The 17965-nt window shown below is 47.6% G+C and overlaps 2 protein-coding genes across 2 annotated transcripts; one reads left to right on the top strand and one right to left on the bottom strand.

Annotated features, from left to right (window-relative positions):
* Positions 1-395: 395 nt before the first annotated feature.
* CCNDBP1 (cyclin D1 binding protein 1) lies at positions 396-7195 on the top strand. The gene is made up of 11 exons (XM_050313828.1): positions 396-535; positions 616-675; positions 1359-1438; positions 2062-2143; positions 2561-2657; positions 2986-3059; positions 3347-3423; positions 4036-4289; positions 4659-4719; positions 5388-5434; positions 5800-7195. Exons 1-11 carry the CDS (start codon positions 469-471, stop codon positions 5906-5908), a joined length of 1008 nt encoding a protein of 335 aa, XP_050169785.1. The 5' UTR covers positions 396-468; the 3' UTR covers positions 5909-7195.
* On the bottom strand, positions 6773-14737 carry LOC126639205 (protein 4.2-like). Its single transcript, XM_050313833.1, has 13 exons — positions 14634-14737; positions 13824-14009; positions 12927-13157; positions 12205-12323; positions 11467-11589; positions 10909-11086; positions 10384-10522; positions 9891-9994; positions 9350-9592; positions 8463-8783; positions 7875-8035; positions 7325-7458; positions 6773-6923 (listed from the first exon to the last, which is right to left on the bottom strand). The coding sequence occupies exons 1-13, from the start codon at positions 14641-14643 to the stop codon at positions 6773-6775; spliced, it is 2100 nt and encodes a 699-aa protein (XP_050169790.1). The 5' UTR covers positions 14644-14737.
* Between the last annotated feature and the right edge of the window lie 3228 nt (positions 14738-17965).

Below are 17965 nucleotides of genomic sequence, written 5' to 3'. Positions count from 1 at the left end.
GCTGCTGGAGGGGCGGTGACGGCGGCTCTCTGTGATCGGGGTTGCTGGAGGGGCGGTGCAGCGGCTCTCTGGGATCCGGATTGCTGGAGGGGCGGTGCAGCGGCTCTCTGGGATCAGGGTTGCTGTAGGGGCGGTGCAGCGGCTCTCTGTGATGGGGATTGCTGTAGGGGCGGTGCAGCGGCTCTCTGGGATCGGGGTTGCTGTAGGGGCGGTGCAGCGGCTCTCTGGGATCAGGATTGCTGTAGGGGCGGTGCAGCGGCTCTCTGTGATCGGGATTGCTGTAGGGGCGGTGCAGCGGCTCTCTGATGGGGATTGCTGTAGGGGCGGTGCAGCGGCTCTCTCTGGGATCAGAATTGCTGTAGGGGCGGTGCAGCGGCTCTCTGTGATGGGGATTGCTGTAGGGGCGGTGCAGCGGCTCTCCGGGAGCGGACGTGACGCGCGGGGCGCTCGGGCGGCGCTGCCGGGGCGATGGAGGCGCGGGAGGCGCTGCGGGACGTGCGGGAGGCGCTGCGGGCGGTGCTGGCGCGGGTGCGAGGTGCGGGCCGGGGCCGGGCGGGGTGCGGGCCGGGCCGAGCCGGGCTCCCCGCGGGCTGAGCTGTGTCTGTGCCGTTGCAGAGGGAGAACCGGGCGAGGGCCGAGAGCCGTTCGAGCTGCCGCGCTTCTGGGACGCGCTAGGTACGGGCGGGGAGCGGAGGGACCGGGCTTTGGGGTGGGCTTTGGGGGCTGCCGGGCAGGGCTCCCAGCCCCGGCGGGTCTCCAGCCGGCGCTTGGCACGTACCCTCCGCTCGTGGGTTCGTAGGATCATCAGGGGTTAGAATAGACCTTTAAGATCATCAAGTCCGACCATCAACCCAGCGCTGCCTCTGTAACCCCTAAACCACAGCAGCGCCAGGTCCGGTGGTTCTCAAACGCCTCCAGTGATGGTGACTCCACCACCTCCCTGGGCAGCCTATTCCATTGCCTGGCCACCCTAACAGTGGTCACCTGGCAAAGCAGTAGCCCCTCGTACAACAAGGTTTATAGAGCCTTTGGTCTCTGTTGAAGCCTCCCAGCACATCCTGGTGAAGGGGTCATGGACCAAGATGCGAACCGGGGTTGTGGATATCACTGCCAGCCATGTAAAAAGAAAAAGAGTTAAAAAAAGCAGGCGTAGGACACAAGCTACGTGCATGGCACCGTGGAATTCTACTTGGGGTGGGATTTGGTGTATGCGTTTGTGTGGCTTGGAAGGAAGTAATGATAATCAAGTAACGGTAATCAAGCAGTAGCAACAGAGATGTCACTCATCAAGTTGCTCTATTGTTTTATCTTTTACCCAAGTTACTTTCTCTCCTTTTGCTCTCATTGAATTTTTCTAGGTCAGACATTCCAAGTAACGTCACAGGAAGCTACAAAGCTGAGTCTGGCGTTCTCAAGGCCTCCACTACCTTCTGCAGAGGTGAGTGAAAGCCTCCACAGACTGTGAAATTGCCCTGTGTATGAAGGTTCAGGTGTCTCTTGGTTCATTTGATTGAAACGATTTGGTTCAGTGCAAACAAGGGATGTCACTATTGTAGAGTGCATTAACAACCCAAGAGCTGCCCAGAGAACTAATTTCTGTAAGCTAAGGAGACATTCTTACTAGAAGTGTTCTTACATTCTTTAGCAGCTGCAGCTAGTTGCTGATAGAAACAGAATATTGGAGAATACAGACCTTAGATCCAATAAAGAATATGAAATATTTTTGTTATTAATTGGGAGAACTTTATCACACCTGTGTTTGGAGGACAGGAATAAAAAATCTCCAGAATAATGATCTAAGCTACTTATTCCTCTCTGGTGTGTGACCACCCCGCCAGGGTGTGTTTTGTTACCCGGTCATGTTATGATGCATACAGCTTGTTTATTTGTATTTTCTTCTTGTGCTGGATTTGTTTCTCAAATAGGACAGCCATTATTATGTTTCCCTTTTCTCAAAGCAGTCTGAAAGCCAGTGATTGCTTGTGAGACTTTCTAAAGATGCTGCAGCTGTGTGCTGCTCACGGTGACCCAAAGCTGATCCTTTTGCATGTCCGTTTTCAGGATTGCCAGAAGCTGAGTGAAGATGTCCAAAACGCCATTCTTGCAGTTGCCACAGTGTACTACTGGCTCCCCAAGGGCCAAGGTGAGATAGTGACAGCAAGGCAGCCACCACTGTATAAAGAAACCCAGTATTTCAGAGCCCAGTATGAGATGTGGCATCTGCAGGAAAGCAGATTTTCATTAGCAGGTTATCGCATTATCAGCTGTTCTGTAGACTTTGAACATGTTTATGAGTGAACTACTTGTCTGTCTACTCCTGCAGAAGAATGATAATGTAGGAAGTTGTGTAGTTGATTGAGTGTTGGTATTTATGAAGTGCTGAAATTGTTGTCCAGAGTCCTTTTGGGACTGGGAAGCATCTTGCTTCCTTCCAAGTAGCTGTAGCTTCATTTATACAGTGTATCCACACAAACAGAGCAGTCTGTGTGTTCTTCTCAGCAGTTGCTTTCTGTCAGTGCTGACTGTGGCACCTTTTTTGCTTTTTCTCAATCTCAACCAGGCACTACTCTTCGGAAGATAGTACGAGATGCTACCACTGAAGTAGTGGAAGGGATGATCCAGCTCACAGACACAATTCTCAGTGCTCCAGTGGAGAGGTAATTTTTAATCACGTGATTCTATGATTTTATGATAATTTTCCAGAATAAAAGGAAGAAAAAGTTGCAAGTATACTTGTTAAGAAGCAGCAAGTGCAGACTGCTTCCTAAGGGAAGGAGGGAAACAGAAGCAGAGCACTTTTGGAATCAGGGAGGGGCAGTGGCCTCTTCAGCAAAGGCTCAGTTCCCCAAGATCTGAGCGAGCAAGGCAGTGCTGATGAGGGTGGTGAGATTCATTTGAGAGTCAGATCATCAGACAAGCCCATAGGGATGATTTCAAGCTGGAAAGTCTTGAGTTCTACATTTGGGGGCTTTTGTTTTGTTTCAGCTTGTCTCAGGAACAGCTCATATCGACTGGAGGCGTGTGGGAGGCATGTGAGCAAGTGTCCAACCTGCCACGAGGTGAGTGTTGTAAATGCAGAACAGCAGAACTGGGATGTGTTGTCTTGGAATATCAATAGCCTTTGCAAAGGTATTCTGGGTGGTACAAGGAAGGCTCACTCATTCTCCAAAACCCAGCTGTTTTTGAAAGGGGGCCAGATTGTTTGCATGACAAGTGCAGCTCTGAGCTCTGCAAAAAGCATGATCCTGCAGTCTCCAGATCTAATGATGGCAAACCTAGATGAAGGTTGTTGCAAACTGATTTGAAATAATGGGGTGTCATGGTTTACATCCTTTTCCTTTTGCAGATAACCAGGCAGCAGTTGCATCAGCTCTGACGGCGTGTCTAGGTGTGGTCAAGGATGCTGTGGAGGAGATGGAACATGTAAGGAAGCCCCTAAGCCTCAGAGGAACCTGCAGTGGTGGATTATAGACTCACAGAATATCCTGAGTTGGAGGAGACACACCAGGAGTCCAACTCCTGTCTCTGCACGGGGCAACCCCAGCAATCCCACCACGTGCCTGAGAGCATTGTCCAAACAATGCTTGAGCTCTGGCAAGCTTGGGGCTGTGACCACTGCCCTGTTCCAATGCCCCACCACCCTCTGTGGTGGTTCAGTGATGGAATGCAGGGACTGTTTTAATTTTGTTGTGATATGACCTAGGTTATTGTTCTTTGTGTGGATTTTAATGAGTTTTTAGCCTCAAACCGAGTTTACTTGATATGAGGTTTCCATAAAGCCGTGTCCTGAACTGCAGGACATGGGGGATTGTGGGAGGAAGTTTAGGATGATGTAGGAATGGCATTATTTACCAGATTCATGCTGTTTGCACTGTTGAATTAGAGTAGGGGATTAGTTTATCTTAATCCAGTTCTAGGATTAACCAGCTGAGCTTTCCCCCGTTAATTATTTGCACGATGTCTAGATGATGTTCTCCCTTTCCTCCATTGCAATTGATGCCAGGCTCTGGATTTTCAGTGCATCTGTGTTCTCAGGCACTGGTGGAAGGGCAGGATCCCTATGGTGACATCATGGAAGATGAAGAGCTGGGCTTTCGGGGCAACAGGGACACATACTGGTCAGAAGCTGACCGGCAGCTGCTCAGCTCCTGCATGGGGTTAATGAAGGCTTCCAAAGCGTGCCTGAAGAAGGTCCTGGGTGCAGTGAAGGCCTATGGCAAAGCTGATTCTCCAGAGCAGATTGCTCAGCTGGATGACCTTGCAGACATTGCTAATGAGATCAGTCCAAGGTAAGCAGGTCTCTCCCTGTGCTGCTTTTTTGCTCTGGAGCAGCCCTGGTCTTTCTCGAGGTCTAGAGAATGGATTAGGACAACCTTTGTGATACTGGGGCTGTGAGCAGGTGGTGGGGAGACTATTCTGGCATAAGCTGTTGGGAGTTGTGCAGGTCAGGAGGGGAACAGACATTGCATTTGGGGTGGAGCTGTGGCCACATCTCTCACTGTGGTGAGAGGGGCACATCCCACGGGTAGGACTGATGTCTCCTTGTCATGCACTTCTGTTCCTGACTTGCATTCAGGCTTGGGTGTGGGCTTTGATCAGGATCCATATGTTGTGCTGGCAGGACCTTTCTTCCATTGCTGCCCTCTTTTCTATCCTAGTGTTGATGAGCTGGCACTGAGCATGTACCCGCCTGTGAACCCACTGGCTGTGCGACTTAATGTGAGTATCTGCAGCCTCTGTGTGGGACTGGGCTGTAGAGAATGGGGAGAAATCAAATTGGAGGGGTTATGTGACTGTCAGGGAGGGGTGGGTGTTAGTGACTGCCTCAGTAAAGATTTCTTAGGGCTGAAGAGTGCCCTTTGGTTCTTGCACACTTAGCTTCCTTTAGCTGGAAATACATTCCTCATCTTTACCACCTCTGGGAAGGGCATGACCACTTGGAGCTTTAACTCTGAACTATAATCCATAGAGATGTCCAGTGACAAAACTGGTTTCATGCCTTTAGCCTGTGGCTTGATTTTTTTGGAATAAAAAAGAAAGTATTACTTAGTATCAAATTGCATTAAAGTCAGTCACTTGTAACTTCATATCTTAATATCAGTTACCAATTTCTAATAGGCTTGTCTTTTTTTTTTTTATAAAGCATTTTAATGTGTGCTTTAAAAACCATACGTGACTTTATTTTTACCTGTCCCAGCCAGCAGTAGGCTGGGAGACACTTCCAGCGTGGCAGTGATAGATAACTCCATTCTGCATCAGGACTGGTGGCAGTTTTACTCTTTTTTGGCTGTTGAGAATGCCTGCATTTCTCTTTCCTTTCCAGTACTGCTGAGACCCTGTTTTTCCTCATGTTTGGCTCATTTAATTTCCATTTTCTTTCCTTCTAGGCTGCTAAGTTGGCCTCAGTATTAAAGAAGGTCTTAGAGATTGCAAAGTGAGTATGAGCCACAGTTTTATAAGTGTGGGTTCCCTGCTATGAAAGTTCAGACCTTTCTGCCTCATGTCAAATATGACTCATTTCTGGACAGTAAATGCTGGCATTTTGGAGTAGTTGTGATGTTACCTAGGCACAGAGGGATGGGACTAAGGGAAGGGTGGTAGGGATGAAAGTGGTTCCCACTGAGGACACACACATTTGTGTCAAGGTTTGGGACTTCCTTGCTCAAAGCCCTCTGGGGCTGTAGCAGCCCTGTTTAATGCTGTGGTTATTCAGCACCTCACAGTACCCCTGTGTTGCCTGGATGTGGAGGTGAAAGACACCCAGGAGGGTTTCCTAATGAATTTCCTCCACTTTTGCAGGACAAGCCACGTGTGTCCACCGGCAGAGGAAGGCTGGGTGCAGTTTCTAAATGGTGCAGTAGATCACAACATGAACAAAATCAAGAACTTCACTCAGGGTCAACTTTAGCTCTCCTGTGCCCACGTGTGTTGCTGCCACTGGCTCTGGCATGTGCTTTTCCAGCGAATCTTGCTGTTCTTCAGCTGCTCGGAGGATGATGAGAACAATGTTTCTAGGAGAGAACCTTACTGCCACTTGGAAAAACTTTTCCAGGAAGTTGCTCTTTGCCATTGCAGAAGTTGTCATTTTACTTGGATTCGTGGGATGATGCAGTGCTGCATCTCAACCTGCCCCGTTCTTGAGACATTACAGCTACTGTGGGGTTCAAAGAACAATAAAATATTGCTAGATTTGCATTAGTTGCTTTATCTGTCTTCAGGTGACAGAGGATATATACAGAAGGAAAGGGGCTTGCTTCTTTTGCAAGCAGCCCAATGAACCATTACAAAATATGCTGCACTGTTGCTATTTCCTGTTTAACCTTAGAGAGCACTGAACAGCTTTCTATTATTTATTTCCTCAGAAAGCAGCAGAAAATACTGTTTACCACTTTATTAGTATCAAGGATCTGCAGGGGGAGAAGGGTGTATCTCTAGAGAACTGCTGCATGTATGATCACTTTACAGTTCCAGGATATCCTTTTGTTTCCACAGGGAGGGAAAATGCCTGAGCAGTGGTGGGTTCAGCACCTGTGTGTGGTGAGAGGTATCTGCCTGAGCCTTCAGCCCATCTTTGCCACAGTAAGGTTCAACTTCTGCAGCTGGAGAGTGGACATAGTGGCAGATGGGAGAGAGTTGAATTTATGCAAATAAATCAAAATCAGACATGGTTTTAAACTTTACTTTTATTCAACTATTAACATCTATGCTTGCCCAAGATCAGGGCACAGATCACGACCACTCTTTTGTAAGCAGGACCTGTTCTGAGCTGGGCTCAGGCAGCTGCAATGTCAGTAGTTCTGTAGCTCTTCAGGTTCTGGAGTTGAGGGCAGGTAAGTTGTGCAGTGAGTCTCCTGGGCCCTGCTCGGGTGGGGGTGAATGGGATTTGCAGCTCTTGAATGCTTTTAGCTTGCACAGATCCCAACCTGAAAGGTGAGAGGGGATTATACAGGAATCACATCTCTTTGTATTTCTGGTTCCCTGGGCCTGGGAGATGCATGTGCTAGACAGGAGTGTGGTGCCAAAAGAAAAGAAAGGAAAAAAAAGAAATAGAAGAAAGCTTTCACAGATGCCATATTGGCTTCAACTTATGCATTACACATCTGTTGGAAGTTCTGTTAGCTTCTCCTTTAGAGTGTGAAAATCTTCTGTGTTATCTGTAAATAAAGGATGGGATGCCTGGGGCTTTTGTGCTAAAGCAGTGTCTTCCTGCCATGTTGTTGCCTGGTTATTTTTGGGGACAGCCTTTCCTGTGCAAGGGTTTCTATAGTTTGTATTGTGTCTCTTTTTCCATCTGCTGTTCTCAGATCCATCAGCTTGCACTTACCTGTACTTCCTCTGTCTGTAAATGAGCCCTCGCCCTGCAACTGCTACCACACACTGCTCCAGGGGTTCAGGGAGAGGGTTCAGGAGGCTGATCCTTGCTGTGCTGGGCTGATACTGTACCATGGTTTTTGGAAGCTGTTGAAAGAAGGAAATGAGCTGAAACTGAGAGAAGGAAAAAGATTCTTCTGTGATTAAAGGGAGATGCATAATTTTGGAGCCAGAGGTCTTAGCCTGAGCTTCCAGTTGGCAGAAGAGGCAAAATGCAGGTTAGTTTCTTCTGCTCTAGTTTCCTTCTGCAGCCTCTGATTTCCAGACTGGTCAGTGAGTTAGGAGTCATCAGGATTTCCTCATGCACACACACAGAGAAAAGGCAGAATTGGGAGCACTGTATACAACAGTGGCCTGACCCACCTTTCCCAAACTGAAATCCCAGTACTTTGAAAGAACACAGCATGAGGAGAGCCACTGAACCAGCAGAATTGTTTTGCTGCTTATGACTATGAAAGCTGTTTTCTCCCTGCTGCAGTGACAGAATGACAGCCCAGCCTAACCTCAATAGTGAGAAGGGGATCAGAAATGCTGATCTCTTCCTGTGCCAGGTATATGTAGCAGGAATCCTCATCTCTCAGCACAGCAGTCAGCCTGAGCAGGTGGTTCTCCCCCAGCTCTTTTCCACACCACGAGTTAGGCACAAGGATCCTCAGGTTGTGGACTGGAATAGAGTGGTGAAATAACAGATGATAAGTACAGGCTGGTCTTTGCCTGTGTGACACCTCGGAGTGTTTAGTGCCCAACCTTGTACTGAAAGCTGCAGCATTTAAATGCTCAAGTGATTGAAAATCTCTTAAGGTGATGTTGCCAAAGTGTTGTATTTCACAGAATCACAGAAGGGGTGAGGTTGGAAGTGAATCGTGGTCAAACCTCCCTGCCCAAGCAAGGTCATCCCAGAGCACAGGGCACAGGATTGTGTCCAGATGGACCTTGAATATCTCCAATGAGGGAGACTCCACAACCTCTCTGGGCAATCACTTACAATCTGCTATTCAGCCAACCTTTTGTAAACTTATGGCTAGGAACATTTTTTGCTGAAGTGAGAACTAGATACACTTTTCTAGCCGTGCACTCAGCAGAGTCCTTACCTTCATTGCTTTGGAGGTTAAAATGAAAGTCTTCCTTCCAAAGCTGGCTAATGGGCACACCATTATAATGCAGAGACTGGACCCCAACCACCAGGTGAGTAGCCTTTTCTCCACCACTGTGGTTAAACATTTCAATGGAAAGTGGAATATCTTGTCCCAGTTGCAGAGAACTGCTTGACTGGAGGTGGATGAAGAGGTTAACTGGCTCTTCAAGGGCAATAGGAATGGAGCTAAACTGTGTTGAGCTGCTGCTGGTGGCTGTCTCAAGTTTCTTTGTATTTCTGTAGGCTTTGTCAAGTACTTCTTTTTCCTTGAGAGAGCCTGTCACAAAAAGGAACACATATTTTAGTATCCTTTCCAGTTCACTAGCAGCAAGTGCAGGAGAATGGCATTGATTTATCCTGGCAGTACTGTAGAGAACTGTTTCTAAGAGCATAGAGAGATATCCTTTTGAGTTTCTGGTTGGAGCAGCTCAAGAATTTCAGCTGACAGGATATTCATTGGATCTGACAGATTCTACTTGGGAAGAGTTGTCATAGTTTTTAAAGCACCTTGGTGCTAACATCTGTCAGAGTAAAGGGGGCAGTGGCCTCTTTAACTACTGAGGTAAGAGAAATCAGAAAAGTTTTTCCAGACATGAAAGTGCCTGGTAAAGAAACACCCAGCCATCTACAGACCTGGTTAATCCAATTAAGCAGATGAAATTTAGGCTATGACCTCTGCTTTGGTTCTGCAGACAGAGTTTAGGTGTTCTCGTGCCACTGAAGAGGGGGAAGTAGTGATAAGTGGATGACCCTGGTGCTCTGCTTTGGCTCTGCTCTCCAGTCTTTGCCTCTTCACTTGTGACACTGCCAAGGAAGGTGCTCAGCCACTGGCCCAGCCCATACCTTCAGGATACTTGTAGTTGTGTGTGATGTCCTCACAGCGCTCACTGCCGACACTCTTGGTGCTGATGTTGTTACCGATGTATTTTGTGCCACCAAAAGCTGGCTTAAGGGTGTCATCTGCCTTTTGTATCCAGACCTGGCACTTGGCATTGATGGCAGCAAAGAAGTAGCAGACATCATAATCGACTTCTGTGTCCCCTTCCTTGATGGCGTGGACAGGGGTTGGCCCACAGAAGGATGGACCTGAAGAGAAAATGTGGCCTAGTTAAGATTCAGATGCTTTACCAGCTAAAACCACCCCTAGTTTAGATATATACTGATTATACATATTAGGAAGCAGTGCTGTGATAGAGCTCTTGAAGCTACATAGGCTGCAGAAACCAAACAGACAAATAATGATTTTGGGCCTAAAGTCAACAGGGTGAGTCCCTGTCCTGTTGCATCTTTCCACTGGAAGTTAGGAAAAGGAGGAATACTGAATTAATTTATTTGCTCCCTGCTCCTCTTCCTTCCTTTCTCAAGCCCATCTCTGCTGTCTCACCTTTGCTTTTTTCCTGGCAGGTGGCATCCAGAGCCTGCCAGCCGCTGAACTCTGGTGGCAACTCAGCCCGAGCCATCCAGCACTCGTTCCAAACGTGGAAGGTCCTGCAAGAGACGACATCACGAGCTCATCGTCACCAAGGCACCGAGCCCTGAGGTACAGCAAATTTTTAGCCAAACCACAGCTGGTCAGTGCTCCTTTGAAAGAGTTCAGTGCATGGTGAGGAGAGCAGAGAGCACGTTTTTTTGATACGAGTGGAGTTTCTCTGGCTGAACTGGGCTATCATTCTTCCTTTGTGGGCTCTAGTAATAAAGCACTCTTCAGTTTGGGTTGCCCAGTTTGTCAAGAACAGCTCATGTAGACAGGATCTCAGCTGAGCTGTCTCCTATCCACCTCCCTGCAGCTCTTTCACCTCTTTGTTCTCCCCCCTCTATCACTTTTACACCCAGGTATTGTCTCAAATTCTTGCTTGGGCCCTGCCACGTTCTCTTACCAGACCCGAGCACGCTTGTCCTGTGTGAGCAGTGTCCCATCTTCATCGTAATACTCATCCACACTCAGGCTGCTCTTGGTGTTGTGAGCCCACGTAAAGCCGGTGACCACCCTGGTAGGAATTCCCAGGCACCTCAGAACTGTGCAGAAGAGAGAGCTGTGATTCAGCTGTGCATCCTGCCCTAAGGGTGCCTCTGCTGATGGGTGTAGAGCCTTTTTTTGGTGCCTGGACTGTTAGGAATGGCACAGACCCGCTGTCTGGACTTTGCAAGAGTTATTGCCCCTTCAGGGAATAAGATCTCATTGATGCCTTCAGTGAATGGATGCACTGATACTCTTTTATCTCAAAGCTAGTAACGCTCAGTGTTGCTGAGGAAATTCTGGGGATCTGCCTCTCACCTGAAGACTACAGGATATGTTACTGGGATCTGTGTTCATCCAGGAATTTAGGAATATGCTAGAGGTCCTGCAGACCAAGTAAGGCTTTGCTCAACACGAAGGTCTTTGAAGCACCGCTCTGAAGTACCTGAACACATGACTGCAGCAAACACCCAGCACTGCCCGTAGCGGACAGGCCGGCACTCCGATGCAATCCACTGCCGGAGGATGGGGCTGCTTCCCAGCCACTTGGAAGGGGGTGTCCCATTACTGTATTGCCCGGCCTCACATTCTGCCAGGATTCCTTTAAACTCATTGCAGTTCAGCTGCAGGGAAGGAGGAGAGAAAGGTGCATTAAGGACTTGCCTCTCTTTGGCAGGTCCGCCCAATCCTGTTTGACGAAGCTGCTCCCAGGGCTGATGAAACCAGGAGGATTTTTTTGGTGCAAAGCATGAGGGTTGTGGCTGAGCAGAACAAGCACAGCAGTCTCCTCTGAGATTTATTCAGTAAGTGAGTAAATTCACTGCTAGAAGTCCTGCAGCACTACTTGTGCACTGCAGGGAATATCAGGACAGGCTGGAGATGGGCAGGAGGTGGGGTTTGGAACAGCCCTGGGCAGGCTTCCTCTTTGATCAGTGGGTTGCCCTGAGCTGGGATTGAGGAGATGCACCCTGCCAGTGCCAGGGCTGCTGTCTGCTCTCCTTACCATGGCAGCCACTGCCCGGCAGACGTGGACAGGGCTCTTGCGCTGGGTGGGATCCTTGGCTCCTTGGTGGTGCTCACCCAGGCACAGCAGTGTGAAGCAGATGTCAACAATGCCCTCCTCAAACTGAAACAAGAGCACATCATTTCAGGAAATCCGGCCTGCACTTTTGTTCTCTTGAGCCCCCACCCAGTTTGTAACTGTGCAGGTTATTTCTCCCTCTCTGCTTGTATGGTGGGCCGAGGAGGGGAGCTCCAGGCAGAGATTTGGAGGGGGAGCACAACAAACTGAAGACAGACCTCCAGCTTTATTGAAGGTGGGAAATGCATTAGCATGATACTGCATCCCCTGACTGAGGGAAATTGATGCTTTTCTGGAGTGCTCTCTAGGTTGGCACAGAAGTACTTTTGTGATCTGCTGGCACTAAAGAGGAGTAAAATCCTGTTCTAATCACTGGCTGTGTCAGGTGGCCTTGGGCAAATTGAAAGGTCTACTTTACCTGTGAGATAGAGACAGTATTACTAAGTTCTGTTAAATGCTTTTATCACCTGTTGTGGAAAGGAAGGCACACAGATACAGATCAATGCATATCTTTATACAGGACAGCCTGAGAAGGTCTTTCCTCAGAGCCACAGCATGGAGATGGATAAGACTCTCAGCATCCTGTACACACAGGATATATGTACCCTTCCTCTGCTGGTGGCTCTGAGAGGGCACAGCTATATTTGACCTCTGGCTTACCTGACCAAAGTCCCAGGGTTGTGCTACGGCTGCATTTTCAGTCCCCCAGTAGATGACACCCTCCTGGTTTAAAATGTACTCCTGGCGCTGTGCCTCGTTGGGCAAGAACACCTCATCATCTAGATCAGAGGGGGAAAGCATCAGGAAGAAAGCATTCCTGGTCTCAGATGCACTTGCACCTCTCTGACATCAGCAGACCCCACTGCACTCCGGGGACTTCAGCAGTCCCTGGCATCCTGCCTTGAAAAATACCCCAGGTTGTGAATCAGACAGCAAAAAAGCATTTCATTGTAATCTCTGTTCCTTGTTCAAAAAGTTCCTCCAGACCCAGGCAGCTGCACCTGCTGGCTCTGCTGCTCTCCTGACTGGTAACTTCTCTAATACTAAGAAAGATACAGTGGCCTTTATCAGGCCAAGTACAATCTTGACTCATCTTAAAATCTTTGTTCTAGGAAACACTTCATCAAACATTTTTCCCTTAGCAGAGGGGCAGGGCTCTGGCAGTGGAATACTCCAGGAACGGGGCAGAAGTGCTGAGGTAGCACCTTTGAGCTTCATTAGCCCCTTCCTCTGCCCTGAGGTGCTGTGAGGAGCAGGGCAGGAGTGGCTGGGAGCGCTGGGGGAGTCATCCTCAGCCTCCATGGGGGCAAAGGGCCAGAGCTCAAAAGCTGCTTTTGGGAAGTGACTGGTCCCAGCCTGCCTTTCTCTTTCTGACCACGTACCTTGGCACCAGGGGTTGAAGAGAAGGGTGAATTTTCCCAGGAGGTGGGAAGATTGGGAGGCACGTAGAAGCAGAGTGTACTGGCCAATGGGAGCACTGGCAGGGGTGTTCACAGACAGGGTCCAGGAGCACAGGTCCTGTTCTTCCAGTGCTGCACTCCACTGCTTCTGGTCTCCCAGGCTGGAGATGGGAAATTCAGCCTGGATTTCATCTGCTTTGGAAGGATGTGGTCCTGCAGCCAAAGAGATCTGGTTGTGTTTATTGCAAACGCTGTGTTTATTCCTCACCTGTGCAGACTGCAGGGACCTTGTCTGTCTCTGGAGCCACAGCTCTCCTCATGAGACAGTCTTAACCCTTTAGCACCTTCATGCCTTGTGAGCCTTCCTGAGGTTAGTGCAGCACTCAGGCCTCCCCATTTGAAAGTGAGGTGTGCATTTCATAGATCTGTAGAAAGCAGTGCCTTCACTGCCACAATGGTGCAGATCTGCTGCTCCTGGAATTGAGCCAGAACAAAAGTGACAGCCAAACGCTTTTTGGTATAACAGGCTGGGACTGAACATTGATGCCCTTCTCAGGGGGTCTCAGTAGGAAACACTCCTTAAGGCTACCTAAGTTTGACCATTCCTAAACCAAAAGCCAGGAGAGATCCTGTGAGAACTTTGAAATCATGGAGTAGTGAACCTGAATTGGTTATTGTGCTGCAGTGTCCCTTCTGGAAAGGGATCTGGCTGTGACCCTGCAGCAGCAGGAGACTCTACTTTGCCTTAGGTAAACTGTTCACTGCCCCATGTCTAGATGTGGGCAGCTCTGTCCAGCTCTGGAGATGGCTCCTGCCACCAGCTCTGCTCTTCAGGAGAGTGGAGGAGCCAAGCTCTGAGAATTTTGGCAGTGGTGTTACCTGTCTGTGCAATGAGGAAGGTCCTCTTCATCCGCTGCAGGTAGTTGTGCACTGGAGCTGAGAAGTTCACAGTGATGGTGAATGGCTGCCCCCGCCTCACAATCAGCCTTTCAGTGCTGATTTCTTCCGTGTGGTGGTTGTTGTTGTTCATGGGGATCTTGAAATCGCATTTTTTGACGCTCAGACCTGTAGTGTGAGAAGATACAGAATGAGTTTGGGGCTGTGAACTGCCTGCAGTCTGGCCCTGAGCCACATTCTGAGACACACAAACAGCTGATCAAGTGTTTTCTCCACTCAGACATTCCCTCCCTGCCTTTGAGACTTTCTGACCAGTAACTGTAGGAGCCTTCACCCTGAGCTTGGTTGTTCTGGTGTCAAGTGACTATTGAGCTGCCAATGCCTTTTTTGCTCTCATTTTCTTCAAGGTTCCTTGGAACCTGGACCCTCTCCCTGCTCCATGGCTAAAACACTTGCACATCTCTCTGCTTCAGTTTTATAGTCTGGTTCACCTCCCACCACTCCCTCTGTTGAGGATACCTCACTTGCCTTTGCTTCCAAACTCTCACCTCTCTGCCTTAACTGCTTCTTGCTGCTCCTCAAACTCCTCTTAGACTTTGCTACCAGCTTTTGTTTGCCTTTTTGTGCAGTTCCATGCAAATGGAACTCTCTTAGCCTTTAGAGCTCCCTTAGCCCTGTAAGCTCAGCTCTTCTACAAGCCTCACGAGCACCGTCTTGGAGCAAGAAGAGTTATTTTTTTCCTGTCACACAGCTTGCAAATGCTTGGAATTAACCAAAGTGATTTTTGCTTACCTTGGCCCATGGCTGGTTCCCCGTACCATGAAAGTCTCCAGCTCCTGCTCGCTCTGGGAGGCAGCGGCTCCTTCCCCCAGCTGTCTCCAAAAACTGCCCTCTTGCAAAGCTGTTTGCTTGATTCCTTTATGCAGGGTGGGACGTGGTGGTGCCACCTCTCCAGCTTTATCTTGTTGGTCTGGTGTGCAGATGTCAAGGACTCTTTTTATCTCCCAGGCCACGCTGAAGACACCCTAGAGATGAGGTCAAATTCTGCAGCGGGATGTGAAGCATTTAGAGACAGACAGGGACAATTCCTTCAGGAAGCTGAGCACTGGGAACCCCCGGGGTAGGAAGTGCAAATCTCATTATGGCTCTAAATAATGCACAAAATGCACTTCAAATGGAAGTGTTGGAGAGCTGCTCTACAACGCTGACCCCAAGCTCCTTAGATCCTAAACCCTTCAAGGAGTTAAAAAAAAGAATTAATTAGTCAGTACATCCATTGCTCCTGTGCCTAATTCAAAAAAGTGAAACCTCTTCAAGATGAGGAAAGGTGCCAAAGGCAGCTATTAAAAAAAGCAGAATTTTTGTAGCATAATGCAGACTATTTAAAAGTATTGCACTGCAGATTTGGGCTAAGTGCATTCTTGAAGTTGCTGTAATATTAAAGAGACACCACTGGATTGATAAATAATTGGTAAAAAAAAAGGAAATCAGATCTCAGAAATGAACATCTTTCCCTGGGGAGTGAGTCACCAATAGTTTTGCAGAAACCTATGATCTTCCACAAATTCAAGAGTAATTTGAGAGGCCAATCACACAATATTAGAGCAGAGAACTTGGTGTTTTTCTTAGTATTAGTCCATATTAGACTTTACAAGCACTTGCTTATATGCATCGTTTAAGCTAAACATAAAAACTCTCTGTGTTTTAGTCCTTTTACAGCACAGCCTTCATTATAGGGATTCACTTTCACAGAATGGCAGAGTGGCTGAGGTTGGAAGGGACCTCGGAGTTGTTCTTACATGCACCTTTGCAACGTAGGTGTTTATGAACCTCTAAATCAGAGTGGTTTAGATACAAGCAGGTACTTGTCCCATCAGCACTGCCTTGTGATGGCTGTGTATACCCACAGTACCATCTCTTGGTCAAACTGGCAACTGCAAGTAAGATTTTTGCATGGGATGCACTTTGTCATTATCTTTACAGTGCGTGGGGACTCTTGTTGTTTTACAGGTCCAAACATAAATCCATAAAAATCTTCATTGCCTTTATTACCTCTAAAAATAGAAGCTTAAACTGTTACATGAGCATCTCTCTCAATCTGTAAAACAGCAGTAATTTCATTGACTGCCTGAATCAAGGCTCTAAAACCTTAGAGCAGGAGAACAGGATGGTGGGGAGAAACGCTCACCCCCCTGGAGGCTGAGTCCAATGTCTTTCAAGATCAGTTTTTGGTAAGCATGTGTCATATCAGCCAGTGCTCCCTGGATTTTTTTTTGAGTGATCAGACTGGAATGAGGGCTGGCTGGGCCAGCCTCTTGGGCATGCTCACATTTGAACTGTGCATTTATGAAGAAAAATACTGACAATTAACCATATTTTACTCCACTGACTCCCAGTGACTTCTGACCCAGGGCTGTGTAAAGATTGTAGGCTTGACAAAAGCTATTTAAACCTTTCCTCGGGCACTTGCATGTTTTTCTCTGTAATAATCATTAGTTTAATTGAACAGTTGTCTTATCCTCATGCAGGAAGAATGTGTTTCTCATGCGTGGCAGTGGCCAGATCTGCATTTTCACACTCAAACTGAGCTGGGTGTGGTTGCTGAGGGCAGATGAAAACGCTGACACTGTGAAAACCCAACGAGTGTTGCAAAGCTTGGAACTTGGCACGGGCCTTACAGCTGATTTCCCTTTGAACAGCAGGCTTCCTTTGCAGATAATTAGTATGAGGTCATTCCAAGCTCTCGTGACAAATACTGCCTGAAATAATTGCCTGGATTGTGTTTAAGAAGGAATACTGAAGGAATTGGAATGGCTTGGCTGCATTGTGCATTAAAAGTAATGACAGTCTGCATTCTTGCAAGATTTAATGAGATTTTGTGAAATACCATCACTACCTCAAGGCCTTCTCTGAGGCTGGTAGAGGATCCTATACCCTGAATTTCCAAGATCGTGCAAGACTTAATTGATAGGTGCAAAGCTACCTATTCCCCTCTTCTTTGCCTGGAGAAATCTGAATTCCTGTATGTGTGTGTGTGTCCTTTTCAACCTTCATTCCAGTCTCTCTGGGCTGACTAGTTTTTAACCAGCTTCCACGTCCCCTCTGAGTATATGTGTGGGTGGCAAAACAGTGTCATTGATGTAATAAAATAGGAGTTTACATGTTTTGAATATTTTGTTGGCCTTGAATCAAAGAAGTTGAAATGAGACCTCAGCCTGTGTCACAGGGTCAGTTTGTGTGCATGGAACATTCTTTCTGGGGCTGCATTGCTGTACTTGGTGTCAAGTGGAAGAAGTCAAATTGTCTCTTAGAGGAACGTTCAGATCTTTGCTGTTTTGGCTTGTTAACTTTGCAAGGAGTGAATGGACACATTTAGGGGTTTAGATATGGGTGGCTCAGAGTGTTCCTCATGAATGATGATCTGCTCTAAGCAGCTTTGCAGAATGAGGATATGGGATTGTTAAATGTGAATTTTCATACGTCCCTCTCATTGTATTGTCCTGCACCTTTTCTTCCCAGCCTGAGCACTTCTGATAGTGAAGAATATCTGCCTTTGCAAACAGAGAAATCTTTTCTTGTCTGTTTTGTCATACCTGTAGGAAAGGAAACAGGTGGAACTCCCTGTGACATAATTTAGGAGGGTAGATACAATGGTTTTGTAAGAGACAGGGAAAGGGCTGTAGTGAGTGGCAGCAGCCACTGGCAAATAACAACCTTGAAGGTGGTTCCAGTACAGAACAAAAATATTTGTCATAGGGTTCTTTTCAAGTGGTCTTGTGGACAAGCTTGGCCAATTTTCCTGATAGTAAAGTGAGAAGTTTCTGACCTGGAATAAACTAAAACACTCCACCTGGGATAGTGGAAGGTGTCCCTGCCCATGGCAGGGGTTTGGAACGAGATGAGCTATAAGGTCCCTTCCAGCTCAACCCATTCTGTGATTCTGTGATGATTAAATTACATTCCACGGAGCTTATGAAACCAGTGATTTTAAATTATGTTCCTTGGAAATCCAGCTGCTATTATTGCTACAGGCTCTAATGCTGAAAACCATCACACTTGATCCCCTGCTTCAATTTAAATTATATAATAATTTCCACTGGTAATTGTACGTGTGAAGGTCCATA

The sequence above is a fragment of the Myiozetetes cayanensis genome, unplaced genomic scaffold (assembly GCF_022539395.1).
Source record: "Myiozetetes cayanensis isolate MyiCay16 unplaced genomic scaffold, myiCay2020 scf19, whole genome shotgun sequence".
Lineage (NCBI taxonomy): Eukaryota > Metazoa > Chordata > Aves > Passeriformes > Tyrannidae > Myiozetetes > Myiozetetes cayanensis.
The sequence above is the reverse complement of the archived record's forward strand: the minus strand, read 5'-3'. Positions and strand labels throughout refer to the sequence as shown.

Bases quoted from the DNA above. Each gene is read 5' to 3' on its own strand.
- CCNDBP1 (XM_050313828.1), top strand. From the start codon at position 469: ATGGAGGCGCGGGAGGCGCTGCGGGACGTGCGGGAGGCGCTGCGGGCG. The intron at 2,144-2,560 runs GTGAGATAGTGA...AATCTCAACCAG, and splicing joins CTGGCTCCCCAAGGGCCAAG to GCACTACTCTTCGGAAGATA. The intron at 5,435-5,799 runs GTGAGTATGAGC...CCACTTTTGCAG, and splicing joins AAGGTCTTAGAGATTGCAAA to GACAAGCCACGTGTGTCCAC.
- LOC126639205 (XM_050313833.1), bottom strand. The intron at 11,590-12,204 runs GTAAGCCAGAGG...CTCTTGTTTCAG, and splicing joins AACCCTGGGACTTTGGTCAG to TTTGAGGAGGGCATTGTTGA. The intron at 7,459-7,874 runs GTTAGGCTGGGC...TTCTTTCAACAG, and splicing joins ATCCCCTTCTCACTATTGAG to CTTCCAAAAACCATGGTACA.